The sequence below is a fragment of the Bos indicus x Bos taurus genome, chromosome 4 (assembly GCF_003369695.1).
Source record: "Bos indicus x Bos taurus breed Angus x Brahman F1 hybrid chromosome 4, Bos_hybrid_MaternalHap_v2.0, whole genome shotgun sequence".
Classification (NCBI taxonomy): domain Eukaryota; kingdom Metazoa; phylum Chordata; class Mammalia; order Artiodactyla; family Bovidae; genus Bos; species Bos indicus x Bos taurus.
This window is the reverse complement of record NC_040079.1, coordinates 109925263-109941739: the sequence shown is the minus strand read 5'-3', so window position 1 is coordinate 109941739 and position 16477 is coordinate 109925263. Positions and strand designations below refer to the sequence as shown.

General features: G+C 38.7%; 1 protein-coding gene across 1 annotated transcript in view; it reads right to left on the bottom strand.

Annotated features, from left to right (window-relative positions):
• The window catches only part of PEX1 (peroxisomal biogenesis factor 1), an 81575-nt gene that overhangs the window by 11790 nt on the left and 53308 nt on the right, over positions 1–16477 (bottom strand). The window contains exons 17-23 of the mRNA XM_027540186.1: positions 16185–16249; positions 13912–14054; positions 13729–13832; positions 12778–12954; positions 11472–11702; positions 7157–7351; positions 6741–6871 (exon numbers count right to left, since the gene is read on the bottom strand). Of these exons, the coding sequence (XP_027395987.1) occupies positions 6741–6871; positions 7157–7351; positions 11472–11702; positions 12778–12954; positions 13729–13832; positions 13912–14054; positions 16185–16249 (1046 nt within the window). The remainder of the gene's footprint in view (positions 1–6740; positions 6872–7156; positions 7352–11471; positions 11703–12777; positions 12955–13728; positions 13833–13911; positions 14055–16184; positions 16250–16477) is intronic.

Genomic DNA, 16477 nt, shown 5'->3' with positions numbered 1-16477 from the left:
CATTTCAGATTGTTCATCTGTTTGCTCCTTAGTTCTTCTCAGTCTTCAGCAAACATCTATTGTATCTTTCTCAAGCCTTGCCTCCATTCTTTTTCTGAGATCTTTGATCATCTTCACTATTATTCTGAATTCTTTTTCTAGTAGGTTGGCTATCTTTATTTCACTTAGTTGTTCTTCTGGGTGTCATCTTGTTCCTTTATCTGGGACATATTCCTTTTCAATCTCATTTTGACTAACTTTCTGGGGCTTCCCTGTGGCTCAGGGGTTAAAGCGTCTGCCTCCAATGCAGAAGACCCGGGTTTGATCCCTGGGTTGGGAAGATCCCCTGGAGAAGGAAATGGCAACCCACTCCAGTATTCTTGCCTGGAGAATCCCATGGAAGGAGAAGCCTGGTAGGCTACAGTCCACCGGGTCGCAAAGAGTTGGACATGACTGAGCGACTTCACTTTCACTTTCTGTGATCGCTTTTTCTGTTCCACAGGCCGCAGGACTGTAGTTCTTCTGACTGCCCTCTGGTGGTTGCGGCTGACTGAGACATTTGTGCAGGCTTCCTGATGAGAAGGGCTGATTCTGGTCCACTGGTGGGTAGAGCTGGATTTTGTCCCTCTGGTGCACAGGGCCATGTTCAGGGAGTCTTTAATCCGCTTGTCTGCTGATGGGTGGGGCTGTGTTCCTGCCCTGTTGGTGGTTTGGCTTGAGGCAACCCAGCACTGGAGCCTGCAGGGGCTAATGCAGCCTCGGGGAGGATTCATGCTAGTAAGTACATCCCAGAATCCTTGCTGCCGGTGTCTTTGTTCTTGCAGTGAGTCATGGTCGCCACTACCTCTCTCCCTGACCTCTGCAGGAGACTATCCAGTACTAGCAGGTAGGTCTGTCCCTGTCTCTTATCAGGTCACTGCTCTTTTCCCCTGGGTCTTTGTATACATGAGACTTTGTGTGTGTCCTCTAAGAGCAGACTTTGTGTTTCTCCCCATCTTGTAGAAATACTGTGATCAAACCCCACTGGCCTTCAAAGCCAGATTCTCTGGGGGCTAGACCCCCAGGCTGGGAAGGCTGATGTGGGGTTTAAAACTTTTACTCCTGTGGGATAACTTCCATGGGAGAATTGTTTCCAAGCTTGTGGGTCACCCACCCAGAAGGTATGGGATTTGCAGTAATGCCCCTCCTACCATCTTATTGTGGCTTTTGTCTTTGGATGTAGAATATCTTTTTTGGGAGGTTCCAGTAATTTTTTTTGTAAATTGTTGTTCACCAGTTGTGGTTTTGGTGTTTCTGCAGGAAGAGGGTGAGCTCACAGCCCTCTACTCTGCCATCTTGCGATGGCATCCTCCTGCATCCCCTTACTTTTAATCTGTGCATGCCCTTTGCCCTAACGTGGGTCTCTTAGAGGCAACATCTTTTGATTTCCTTCATAGTTAAAGATCTTCTTCATGTAGCTGGATGGTTGGGTCAGGCCCTTGATAGCATTCAGGCTGCAATCTAGTTTTTTGAGGAAATAAGAAACTGTCCATATTTTACAAATTGGTCTCTGCAAAATCAGAAATGTGGCTCTAGAAACAATTCAAAAGTTCACCTCTCTTTACCAACCCCCAGACCTCCCCTATTCACCTCAAAATGATTGCAGATAGTGTAAAAGATCAGGATGTTAGAACTATTTAAAGATAGGAAATTGTAAATAATTACTCTAGACATCTGATAATAAACGTACCTCCAGACTCCTAGAAAGAGGAAATAATCAACAAAAAGATAACCTACTGAATGGGAAGAAATATTTGCAAATGATGTGACCAGAAACACCCAGACTGTAAGGAGTACACACAACTCAATATCAAAGAAACCTGAGGAAAAATGGGCAGAGGATCAGAACAGACATTTTCCAAAGAAGACATACAGATAGAAGGCTAACATCTCTAATTAGAGAAATGCAAACCAAAAGCACAGTGAGATACCACCTCACAGCTGTCAGAATGGCTATCATCAAAAAGACTAGAGGTCATAACGGCAAGGAAGAGGAGAAAAGGGGACCGTCTGACACTACTGGTGTCAACAGACGTTTATGTAACTAACCACTACTGAAAACAAAATGGAGGCTCCCTACAATACGGATGTTCCTCTAAAATATAGAACTACCATGTAACCAGCAATTCTAATCTGGGTGTATATACCCAGAATGTGATGAGTATTAATTAGTATACTAGATATTACTATATAGAGATTACTATACTCTATAACTAGTAATATAGTATAGTAATGCTATATAGTATTACTATACTCTATATTGCTATGTATAGAATATTAATAAATATAGTAAGTAATATAGTAGAAAAACAAATAGTAATTTAAAAAGATACATGTATTTTAATGTTCAAAGAAGCATTATTTAGAATTGCCAAGGTATGGAAGCAACAGAAGTGTCCATCAATAAACAACTGGCTTAATAAGATGGAATATTACTTAGGAGTATTACTCAGCCATTAAAAAAGACTGAAACACTGCCATTTGATACAACATGGATGGACCTAGAGAGTACCATCAGAAAAGACAAATACCATATCACTTACTTTGGAATCTAAAAAAACAAATGAATGTATAAAACAAAACAGAAATGGACTCAGATACAGGGAACAAACTAGTGGTTACCAGACGAGAGAAGGAAGGAAAGGAGCAAGCCAGGTTTGGGGATTAAGAGGTACAAACTACTCTGGATAAAATAAGGAACAAGGACCGTATTGTTCATCACAGGGAAATGTAGCCATTATTTTGCAGTAACTTTAAATGGAGTGTAATCTATAAATACTGAATCACTTTGTAGTACACCGGAAGCTAATGCTGTAAATCAACTCTATTTAAACATAAGTAAGCAGAAAACTGACTTTCTTCCTCTGTCCCTGTACATATCCTAGGAGATAACTAAAACACTGTCCACAATCACCTGAGACTGGGGGGAAAAAAAGGAGCAGAAACAGGAGAGGCTTTTTAAAAAATACAGACCTATAAAAATTCCTGGGCTTCCCTAGTGGCTCAGATGGTAAAGAATCTGCCTGCAGTGCAGGAGACCTGGGTCGGGAAGATCCCCTGGAGGAAGAAACGGCAACCCACTCCAGTGTTCTTGCCTGGAGAAGTCCACGGGCAGAGAAGCCAGGCAGGTTACAATCCATGCGGTTGCAAGAGTTGCATGTGACTGAACAACTTTCACACACGTTAACAACTCCCATGGTTTAAAAAAGAATGAATTTGGGTCATATGGAGTGATGTGGATGAACCTGGAGTCTCATACAAAGTGAAGTCAGTCAGAACAAGTATTGTATGTTATTGCATATATGTGGAATCTAGAATCTAAATCTAAAAAGAATCGTAAGTGCATATATGATGAACCTATTTGCAGGGCAGGGATACAGAAGCAGATGTAGAGAAAGGGACTTGTGGACACAGAGTGGGGGGAAGGGGAGGGTGGGATGAACTGACGTATATACACTACCACATGTAAGACAGCTCGTGGGAAGCTGCTGAGTAACATGGGGAGCTCAGCTGGGGGCTCTGTTGCAACCTAGAGGGGTGGGGCAGAAGGGGGGCTCAAGAGGGAGCGAAAGGATACATGTATACAAATACCCGATACACGTTCTGTATAAGAACTAACAACACAGTAAAATATTCCAATTAAAAAAAAAAACCTCCCAAGGCTAAAATTTGGGGATGGAAATTAAACAGGATCTGTTTGTGTTTGTTATATCAATGTATATATGGTATTTTGGATGAATATTGCCATAATTTGTAAAATGATCTACTTAATTGGCTTAGAGAAAAAAGCACAAATTTAAGATTTCTCAACTCTCAGAAACATAATACAAACTAATCCAAATAAAGTGATCTGGGATACTGTCCACTAAATAAAGTTAAAGTATATGTTATGAAACTTGCCATGACAGTTAACTGCTTTAATATCCCATAAAATTTTCATAAGTGAACTTCTCAGTAATAATTTTTATGGTATGTCTCCTTTGTTTCCATAATCTCTTCAGTAACTTAAACCCTTAGTTTTGGTAAATGATGAAAATTCACTGGATATCTAGATCATTTTTAAATATGATAAAATACTGAAACATTAACTACTGAACATAGTATTATTTACTTTTGGCTTCTTACAATGTAGAAAATAAAAATATTTCAAAGTATAAAGAAATGTGTCCTATTCTACTGAAGAATCGTACTGTTAAGGTGTATTCTTCCGGAAATTATGAAATGTATGCAGTAATCTACCAGTCTACAAAATGCTAGTGTAACAGTTCAAAATTACAAGTTAAGTTTTGTGTTAAGAATTCTAATTAATGTCTTTAACTAGAACTGAGAATTTACAAGGAAAACAGCTACGCAACTCTATTCTGACTGTTTCAGAATGGGAAAGAATAAAGGACAAACTGAACAAATACAGAAACTTGCAGAGAGACTGACTGTAGTCAAGGTGGAAAAATGGAATGAATTTACTATGGGGTTTAAAAAAAAAAGTTTTAGTTTATATACTACTGATATTAAAATGTTCTCCTTCAGGACAAAAATTTTTTTGGCTATTGGTCTGCTACTGCTGAGACTATGAAAGGTTCTTTACCTTTTTAAGTAGTCTTCATAGAAAACATTTTTAGAAATCAAAATCCTATTTTATCCAAAGAATTCCCTATGCCTCATGTCTTAAGAAAGTCTTCAGTGTTTCATTTTTACAACTATGTAACTCTGCATTTGCCTGCAAAATCTGACACTATGGTTAAGCGAGTAAGTATTGTTTAACAGTAAGATACGTAAGATAGTACTGGTGTTTTAAAACCTCTTGATATTTTTGACAAACTTCCCCAAATTCTAAATAAGGCTTTTTGACTTTGAATTAACTCTTGTGATTTTCCAGAGATCCCCTGGAACATCTCAAGAGATCTATTCCCTTTCTCCTTACAAAAAGAGAAAGATAAATTAGGCTTACTTGATATATTACATTACACAGGAAGCATTGTCAAGAAAAAATACTACAAACGATACTCAGTTATATTTATATGGGTATGTTATTAACATGCCTTATGAATATTACATATCAGACATTTAGGAACTGTATACAACTCCTGTAATTCCAGTTATCTTTTAAAATTGTATGTCACAGAAATGACCAAATTTCCTCATCAACTGCATCATAGTGATGCTTCATCAGATTTTTTTTTTTATTTTAGAAGAGCTTCAGATTTACAGAAAAGTTGGCAAAGATAGTAAAGAGTTTCATCAAATCTTTAACCACGGCCATTTTTAAGTCTTTTGTCATTTATAATTATTGTAAAAGTGTTCCTGCAAAAGTGCTAGATCTTCAGTGAGACTCATGGACGTACTCTAACAAGCGCTGGTTTCTGGTAACTTTCAGAAAGTTTATATCACTGAATCAGGTAAGAATTTGTAGAACTCTAATGGAGAAACTGATGGCTTCATAAACTGCTAACAAAAGATCCATAAAAGTTAATTACATGGGACTGAATGAACTACTGAGGACATTACAGTTTTTATGACTTTGGGTTTATCAAGTATTGTTTTATTTTTTCCAGATTTAAGGAAAACTTTTTCTTTTAAGCTATCAATAATTTGGTTGAATATGCCTTTGTGAACAAAAATGAAACATGTTTTCTACCTGATCCTTCCAGAATTCAGAAACTCTCAAACAATATTCCTCTGGCTACAGTTATTTCCATAAGTTCCAGGAGAACCCTTTCTCCTTGTGACAGGACACAGCTGGAAGCACCGGCTGTCTTACCAAGGCTTTGACTGTAATGTCACATGTGAGAGTGCATGGAGAACAAAGGAGACCAGTCCTAAGAAACTAAGATTGATTTTATGGAACCGATAACGCCCCTTGGAAAACCCGCCTGGTACCTGTTTTTCAGAGTTCCCAGTAACCTTTCCAGATGAGTTTAGGAAGGTCATTTCCTGGCAGGTATAGGGACTTCAGGGTATCTTGGGGACCTCCAAAAGAGAGGAATTTAAGCCACCTGAATACGGCTGACGCTTTAACAACACAGGAGTGAGGCATACCAACCCCACCCCTCACTAACAGACATAAATCTTCAGTCAGCCCTCTGTATCCACAGATTCAACAAGCCATGGAGTGTGTAGTACTACAGTACATGTTTACTGAAAATCGACTCTTGTAGTTCAAGTCCATGTTGTTTGAGGGTCACCAGTATATAGCTACTGCAAGCAAAATCTTATGGAAAGTACTTGCCTTGGCTTCCAAGCATCAAGTCTTCTAAAACACCAAAGTGAGATTCCTTCTAAAAATTTCCAGCAAAAAGCACCTATATACTCAATTACTATTCTTGCTGAACTTATATAAATAATCAGGCCAAGTTTATTGAAACTAGATTTAATTTGAAAACAGTTTAGTCTTACTGTGGTTATTTAAGTTAGAAATGGGGATCGTTGTAGAGAGAAATCATGTTTCATTAATATACTTTTTGTTTTTAAAATTTAAAAAGTCCATTAACCATTTGATTAAGTCTGATTTATATAAACATACATTTATATAAAAATAAAAATTTATTTTTGACTTCTTTATTCCTGAAATTTTTGAGTGTTTGAATGCATGGCTGCTGAGCAAATGTTTTTGAATTGGCTTTTAAATATTCCACATATTTGTGATTTGAAAAAGAACTCTAGAAGTTTGAAGAACTGTCGCTTGTAGTAGTATGTATACTTCTGAATCAGAATTTGTTACTTACAATTCAGCAAAGGTCTTCCAGTCATCTTCACTGATGGACGGCCGAGTATGACTAAGCGCAGTCATTAAATGTGACTGGCTAATAGCCAAACTGGTTTTGCTCGGTCCTGGTGGGTTAAGGGCATCATCCTCCTTAAACAAAAAATAAAATGACAGAAAGTTAACTAAGGGACATAATGAAAAAGAGTTATTTGCTTTTGAAAAAGAATGTTATTTGCTTTTGCCATTTTCTTGGGACTAGGCCTTCCCTTTCTCATAAAATTACCAAAATCTGTTAGCACATAACTGTTTGACCAATCGATGTGTTTCAGCCCTTTATAAAGAGAGCGCATTTACAAACCAAAAAACTACATATCAAAAACAGGAAAAACAATCTGTAAGAAGTTTTACAATTACGATGAAGGGGGAAAGCCTTACTCCAGTTTGGCTCCGGTATCTGCCTTTGATGATGCTGATATCTGCCCTCAGTTGATCTCTCTGCTCCTGTGTGAGTTCTTGGTAACCCTCCTGGGAGGCTGTTCTGAACAATGGAGGTCGTAGTGACTGATCTTTCCCAGGAGCTCCGGGAAACTCCTGAGTCATGGAGCTTGGTGCTGACAGGCATTGTGAGCTCTGCATGGTGAAGTTTAATAATGAGAGATGGGAGGGAAGGAAAAAGAGCAAGGGAGAAAAAAGTTATGTACTTATCAAAGATAAAATGACAAACTTTCAGCAGGAAAACTTTAACATGGGTAAGCTTACATTGTGGACGTGACTGGTGATAGAAGCAAGGTCCGCTGCTGTAAAGAGCAATATTGCATAGGAACCTGGAATGTTAGGTCCATGAATCAAGGCAAATTGGAAGTGGTCAAACAAGAGATGCCAAGAGTGAATGTCGACATTCTAGGAATCAGCGAACTGAAATGGACTGGAATGGTTGAATTTAACTCAGATGACCATTATATTTACTACTGCGGGCAGGAATCCCTCAGAAGAAATGGAGTGGCCATCATGGTCAACAAGAGAGTCCGAAATGCAGTACTTGGATGCAATCTCAAAAACGACAGAATGATCTCTGTTCGTTTCCAAGGCAAACCATTCAATATCACAGTAATCCAAGTCTATGCCCCAACCACTAACGCTGAAGAAGCTGAAGTTGAATGGTTCTATGAAGACCTACAAGACCTTTTAGGACTAACACCCAAAAAAGATGTCCTTTTCATTATAGGGGACTGGAATGCAAAAGTAGGAAGTCAACAAACACCTGGAGTAATAGGCAAATTTGGTCTTGGAATACAGAATGAAGCAGGGCAAAGACTAATAGAGTTTTCCCAAGAGAACGCACTGTCATAGCAAACACCCTCTTCTAACAACACAAGAGACGACTCTACACGTGGACATCACCAGATGGCCAACACCGAAATCAGACTGATTATATTCTTTGCAGCCAAAGATGGAGAAGCTCTATACAGTCAGCAAAAACAAGACTGGGAGCTGACTGTGGCTCAGATCATAAACTCCTTATTGCCAAATTCAGACTTAAATTGAAGAAAGTAGGGAAAACCACTAGACCATTCAGGTATGACCTAAATCCAATCCCTTATGAATATACAGTGGAAGTGAGAAATAGATTTAAGGGCCTAGATCTGATAGATAGAGTGCCTGATGAACTATGGAATGAGGTTCATGACATTGTACAGGAGACAGGGATCAAGACCATTCCCATAGAAAAGAAATGCAAAAAAGCAAAATGGCTGTCTGAGGAGGCCTTACAAATAGCTGTGAAGAGAAGAGAAGCGAAGCGAAAAGCAAAGGAGAAAAGGAAAGATATAAACATCTGAATGCAGAGTTCCAAAGAAAATAGCAAGAAGAGATAAGAAACCCTTCTTCAGCAATCAATGCAAAGAAATAGAGGAAAACAAAACAACAGAATGGGAAAGACTAGAGATCTCTTCAAGAAAATCAGAGATACCAAAGGAACATTTCATGCAAAGATGAGCTCGATAAAGGACAGAAATGGTATGGACCTAACAGAAGCAGAAGATATTAAAAAGAGGTGGCAAGACTACACGAAGAACTGTACAAAAAAGATCTTCACGACCCAGATAATCACAATGGTGTGATCACTGACCTAGAGCCAGACATCCTGGAATGTGAAGTCAAGTGGGCCTTAGAAAGCATCACTACGAACAAAGCTAGTGGAGGTGATGGAATTCCAGTTGAACTATTCCAAATCCTGAAAGATGATGCTGTGAAAGTGCTGCACTCAATATGCCAGCAAATTTGGAAAACTCAGCAGTGGCCACAGGACTGGAAAAGGTCAGTTTTCATTCCAATCCCAAAGAAAGGCAATGTCAAAGAATGCTCAAACTACCGCACAATTGCACTCTTCTCACATGCTAGTAAAGTCATGCTCAAAATCCTCCAAGCCATGCTTCAGCAGTATGTGAACAGTGAACTTCCAGATGTTCAAGCTGGTTTTAGAAAAGGCAGAGGAACCAGAGATCAAATTGCCAACATCCGCTGGATCATGGAAAAAGCAAGAGAGTTCCAGAAAAACATCTATTTCTGCTTTACTGACTATGCCAAAGCCTTTGACTGTGTGGAGCACAATAAACTGTGGAAAATTCTGAAAGAGATGGGAATACCAGACCACCTGATCTGCCTCTTGAGAAATTTGTATGCAGGTCAGGAAGCAACAGTTAGAACTGGACATGGAACAGACTGGTTCCAAATAGGAAAAGCAGTTCGTCAAGGCTGTATATTGTCACCCTGTTTATTTAACTTATATGCAGAGTACATCATGAGAAACGCTGGACTGGAAGAAACACAAACTGGAATCAAGATTGCCGGGAGAAATATCCATAACCTCAGATATGCAGATGACGCCACCCTTATGGCAGAAAGTGAAGAGGAACTCAAAAGCCTCTTGATGAAAGTGAAAGTGGAGAGTGAAAAAGTTGGCTTAAAGCTCAACATTCAGAAAACGAAGATCATGGCATCTGGTCCCACCACTTCATGGGAAATAGATGGGAAACAGTGGAAACAGTGTCAGACTTTATTTTTTTGGTCTCCAAAATCACTGCAGAAGGTGACTGCAGCCATGAAATTAAAAGACGCTTACTCCTTGGAAGGAAAGTTATGACCAACCTAGATAGCGTATTCAAAAGCAGAGACATTACTTTGCCAACAAAGGTCCATCTAGTCAAGGCTATGGTTTTTCCTGTGGTCATGTATGGATGTGAGAGTTAGACTGTGAAGAAGGCTGAGCGCCGAAGAATTGATGCTTTTGAACTGTGGTGTTGGAGAAGACTCTTGAGAGTCCCTTGGAATGCAAGGAGATCCAACCAGTCCATTTGAAGGAGATCAGCCCTGGGATTTCTTTGGAAGGAATGATGCTGAAGCTGAAACTCCAGTACTTTGGCCACCTCATGCGAAGAGTTGCCTCATTGGAAAAGACTCTGATGCTGGGAGGGATTGGGGGCAGGAGGAGAAGGGGACGACAGAGGATGAGATGGCTGGATGGCATCACCGACTCGATGGACCTGAGTCTGAGTGAACTCCGGGAGTTGGTGATGGACAGGGAGGCCTGGCGTGCTGCGATTCATGGGGTCACAAAGAGTCGGACACGACTGAGTGACTGATCTGATCTGATCTGAAGCTTACATTGTAACTAGCTAAAATATAAGCAGGTTAAAATACATTCGTATTCTATAAAGGATCATCTATACCTACGTGGTTGAACCACCACAGAGTGAAAACTGCCATCATGCCAGGTGTTTTGTTTTTTTAAATGCTTTGTTATAAATCCACCACTACTGCTCTAACGATAGGTTATACTAAGGTGCTGGGGCATTTCTACATGTTAAGAAACAGAAAACAAAGACTAGAATTAAAACTGCTTACTATTCTTGAGACTAAAAATGGGTTACTTTTATATTTTTTAAAACCTAATTAAGGAAATCTACTTAAAAAATTACTGAATATTTGTAAAAATGTTAAGTTTACCAATAAAGTAACAGTGAATCACTGTCTTCTGAGATATGTGTTGAATGCTATTTTAATTTAGAAAAATGGTATTGCCCAAATTTAATCTGGGCTTCCCTCGTAGCTCAGTCGGTAAAGACTCTGCCTGCAATGCAGGACACCCAGGTTCAAATTCCTTGGGACAGGAAGATCCCCTGGAGAAGGAAATGGCAGCGCACTCCAGTACTCTTGCCTGGAGAATTCCATGGACGGAGGAGCCTGGTGGGCTACAGTCCATGGGGTTGCAAGAGTCAGACACAACTTAGCAACTGAAACACACAAACTTAATCTAAACATTTTCCCTGTGGAAACATTACTAATAACTTTTTCACTATGCTTATACTTTCTACCAGAAGTATTACCAAAAGAAAACATTTTGTTGTCAGAATTTTTGAGATTATCATACCAAATTTCTGATTATCCTTAACTGTTCTACAATAATACAATTTAAGTTTAATATAAAATTGATCTGCTACTAAAGATGTTTTAAAGCTGCTAATTAAGAGAGAAAAACCTTAAAGAAACCAAAGGGTAATCCCACCCCTGGCTACCTCGGCTCCCTTACTGCCAGCCCCGTCTTCACAAGGAATGAAAATGACTGACTAGTGTATGGAAAGAGTGCTTTATGACGGAGTCACACCAACCACAAAGACATGGGGCTGGTTAGGACATAAACTGAACCGACATATGGCTTCCTATTTCAAAACTGTACAACTACACAAGTTACCAAATCAGAAGAGGTTCCATTTCCAAGTTCTGATTCGTAAGAGCTTCCAAAGTAGAGCCGGTACATATTGAACTTCGATTCATCTTGAAGCACCTCAGACATCTCCAGAGAAACCAGGGACTGCTCTAAGCCACATTCCCCGTCTCCAGCTGAATCATCAGAGCCACTGCTGTGGTTAAGAAAAACCATCGAAGACAGACTCAGGTCACTATCAGAGCTGGAACCTCCATCCTAAAACACACAAAAGGACAATCAGCTGTAAAGCTCAAACAATCCACAATTCAAAATAAACCACACAGCATTCTAACAGGTTGAGGAAACTCCAGGCCCTTTTTACAAAAGTTCTTATTGATTCTCTAATGGTTCTGAGGCATATCACATAATTTTAACTATTAAAATAAGGAAAGACAAAATGGAGTATATGGGTAATTGGCCAACCATCTCCCCCAAAACTAACAAAGCTAGGACTCAGACATCTGGATTTTATTTTCATGTCTCTTTAAATTCATATTTTTCTATTCTGAAATGAGAAAGCATTCTAAAACATGGGTGATGCATCATTATAGAGTGCTTTACAAATAAACACCCTTTCTGCTAGTGAAGTGGGGCGGGGGGAGGAAACACCTTCTGTGGCTTACCAAAATAAGTAGCACAAACTTGGAAGTATCTAAATTTAGTCCCTGCAATAACTTTCAACAAAATGTGAAGGAGAGGAGGATATAGGGAAAGTCTTCCTAGAAAATATATGGTAAAGTCCATAATACGGCAGAGTTCAAATTCTTTGTTGCAAAAATTAAAATATTATCCTTACAGAAAAAACTTTCTGGGGCTGGAATACCAAAAGTACAGGATAAACCTAGAACATCTTGTCCTGTAGGGAAGTAATGATCAGAGAATGAGGACAATACAGCGCAAAGGCACAGAAGCCATCCGAAGGGGCTCCTCCTGGCCGGACCTGGGGCAACCTGAGCTTCAAAACAACTATTTGATGATTTTTTTAAAAAAGTAAAAAATCTGAAATCGCAATATAATTCTTGACACCTCAATTCAAAGGATACCCTTCCACACACCAACTATATTTTGCCAACAGTAAGGTAAAGTGAAAGAAACACACCAAATTCTTCATGTACGTACAAATTCTCTACAAAGCCAGTACCCCAATTATGGTACACTTGACTAAAGGCAAACTTCTATAAAGTTAAACTCAAGATTTTCAAAAATAAAATTTATTTTTAAGGTTGAAGCTGACACTGGACTGCTCGCATCGCTGTAAGACGCCACAGTAACAGCCTCCTCCGATACTCACTTGGAGCCCGCCGGTCAGCAGTCTCCCGTGCAGGGCCTCCAACTGGGCGCCGTAAAGGAGCGCTTTCAGATCAGCGCCCGTGAAGGAGTCGGTCAGCGAGGCCACGTGCTGAAGGTCCACATCGTCTGCCAGGGGTAGAGATTCACTGAGCACGTTTAAGATTTCAAGACGTGACGCCTGAAGGGAGAAAAACTCACCGACTTAACAAATACCATTGAACACAATATTTTCAACTGTGCATCTTACAAGATTTTCCTTATACATTCACTTCATGTATCTAATCAGTTTTACAGATCAGTTGAGCAATGTACCACCAGGCTACATCTATCCTCCTTGGTCCTTTTGTCTAACAGAAGGAACACAGGGAGGAAAATGAGTGAAAATCAACATTCTCAACTATTCAGTGTAGATCATTGCTTAGTGCTTATCTTCTAGATTTGGGCAAAGGAGCCAAGAAATGTTTCAAAAAGAAAATTAAAATAATCGCTACATGTGATATACATTTATACCTGTGACTATTGATCTGTCTATTTCTTCTTTCACTTATCCATTCATTTCTAAATTTGGGAACACAGGACTAGAGTGGTTAAAAGGCGTATCTCTACATAACCAGCATGGATGCTTCCTACACTACTATGCTTGATTCTGTATCAGTCTTCTGTTAAGATAATGAGCTGTGTGATCTCTGAACACAGGGAACACGGACAGCAATACTTGGTTTCCCTCCCTTTTTTCCATCTGGCTAACACAAAGTTTTCAGATGGGAGTTTGCATGGGATGCCTGGGCCAAAGAAAGGCTTTGCATCTAATTCAGAATCTTTTCACGCTGTAAGAAAACAGTGACTAGGGCCTGTGCCGAAAACTGGTCTTCTAAGGACAACTGCTGTTACCTGGCAGAAGTAAAGCTCACAAGGAAAGAGTGGAGCGTTTGTAGGTATATGAAACTGTCACCTGGTCAGGAGGAGGACAGTATACACATTTATCTAGTCGGCCGGGCCTGAGCAGGGCAGGGTCGATCAAGTCAGGGCGACTAGTAGCAGCCAGCACATAAACACCTGGGGGGGAAAGAAAACACTTTACTAAACCCTGGGGGAAGCTGGTATTAGACGGTATTTCTGTATTTACGATTATTACCCTGCAAGCCTTCGACTCCATCCAGCTGAGTCAGCAACTGGTTAACCACACGATCTGTAACCCCTGTGTTATCGTGGCCACGTCGAGGGGCAATGGATTCAAACTCATCAAAGAAAAGGATGCAGGGCTTTGCAGCCTGTGCTCTGGGGAAACAAACAGTATCTCATAGTTGAAGAGGGCCTCCGAGTTTGCAATTTCATATATATATATATATCTGTATATACATACATATATATGTATTTAATTCTTCACAACAAACCCTTAAGAAACAGTAATTATCTTGCTGTTAGTACACTAGGTCTTAGAGAAGTCAAGGAAGATCTGTGCCTTCTGGACCAGTCTTATTCAGTAAGTTAAAAGCTTCTTTGATCCTTATCACAAGTAAACTCTTTAATATGCTTTGGCCACCTGCACTTCTTTTGTGTAATGTCTCTTCATGTCTTCTGTGAATTTAAAATTCGGCACGCTTATTATGTTACCTTCTTTTTAATTAATACAAAGTCAATTAACAAAACTAAACAAAGTTCAAGTTAGAAAAAAAAATATATGACTAAAACTATTTTATAGAGAACCTTATAAAATGAAAATAAATCTCATCTCTGGTAAAAGGATAGACTAGAGATCTGAAGAATTGCCCTTAATACAAAATAACTGTCAGGTTGCTTTAAAAAAAAAATCTTTATTAAATACATGGCAAGTAAGATAAATCTGGCACCGACAACAGACTGGATTACCTGTGCCTTAAACGTCTGGCAAAACTCTTAAAAAACCAAAGACGTCTGATGTTCAACTTGTGCAAGAATTTTTAACTAGTGACTCATTTTTTCCCTACAGGTACAAGGATATTCAGATTTTGTTTCTTCTTTGCTTGACTTTGGTCAAATATATTTTATCTATGTTGCCCAAATTTCAAATATACTGGCATAAAATTTATATTATTATTTCATAATATCCTCTTATTATCTTTTCATCGCTGGGACTTGGTCTGGTGGCAAGTGGAAGTGTTCCGGTTCTCCAGTCTGAAAGTGTTAGTCGCTGAGGCGTGTCCTGTGGACTGTAGCCCGCCAGGCTCCTCTGGCTATGGAATTCTTCAGGAAGAAGACTCGAGTTGGTCGTCATGTGCTTCTCCAGGGGATCTTCCCACACCAGGCATCAAACCCGCGTGTCCCGCATCACAGGCAGACTCTTTACTGTCTGAGCCGCCAGGGAGGCCCGACTAAATGTACTGGGGGCCCTTAGCCTTTATTTTAACTTGTTTTAAAACGAGAAGAGAGTCCACATTACATTATTTCTTTGAAACTTACTACAACTGCTATGTATGGCCTGACATATGGCCAACTTTCAAAAATGTTCCAGGTGTGCTTAAAAAGAAAGTGTATTCCCCAATTGTTGGGCACATGTTCTAAATATCCTTACATCAATCTTGCTGAGTATGTTGTTTAAATCTTCTAAATTTTTACTTTTTTTCTTTACTATTTTTAAATTAATAACTGAGAACTGTGTTAAAATTTTCCACTATGAAGACAGATCTGTCAGTTTCTCTTTGGAGCTCTATAAATTTTTGCCTTAAATATTTTGAAGTTACAGTATTAGACACAATTTTATAACTGTAATATCATCCTGGTAAACTGAACTGTTGGTCAGTATGTGGTTGACTGTCTTTATCTGTGATAAGGCCTTCCTGGTAATATTCTTTTCTTAAATTGGGTGGTAGAAATAAGAGTTCACTTTATTATTCTTTAAAATATACAGATGTTATATATATTCTAACTGCATATTTTATAATAAAATTTTAGTAAAGGAACAAAGTGGCTTTTTCATTTATAAGCTTTCTGTAATCCCATCACATTTAAGTATTATTTTCACTCTTAAATATTAGCTTCTGTATTCACATGTATTTTAAAATGAATGTAGTGATAATTATACTCTATTTTAATTAAGTTCGCCACATGGAATCTTATAAGAGAGATAAAACTAGTAATTATGTGCTTCATATATTTTAAGCATCTATGAATAACCGATAATGATTTCACTTTCAACATTTCAGAAATATTTCTATTATAAATATAAAACCAAATAATTTCTAAAGCTTAGTATGAAAAATGTTGTATATTTAAGTAGTATTTGGTAAAACACTGAAATTTTGTTCTCCAGCTTGTTAATGACCTACATTAAATCATAGGTTTCAAAAATCAGATTTTTAAAAAACAAGATCAACAAGTATTGACTGATAACCACAGAGTTAGTTAAAAAAACATTCATAGGGTACTAACCTAACAAAAACATCCCGGACAGCTTGTTCACTTGCTCCAATATATTTGCTGAGTAACTCTGGTCCCTGTTAGGTAAAATAAAATTAAATTATAGTGAATTCAAAACTATCTAAAAACAAAGTATCATTTTTTTCCATGGCTAAGTCTAAATGTAACAATAGAAAACGTTTAATTAAATGGGTTTCTCCAAAATACATTGAAGAAATTAACGTGAGTGGAATAAATATGATATCACAAGTTCTATACCTGATGTTTCCTTTGCCTAGAACATTTGTCCCCAGAGTCTCACGGCT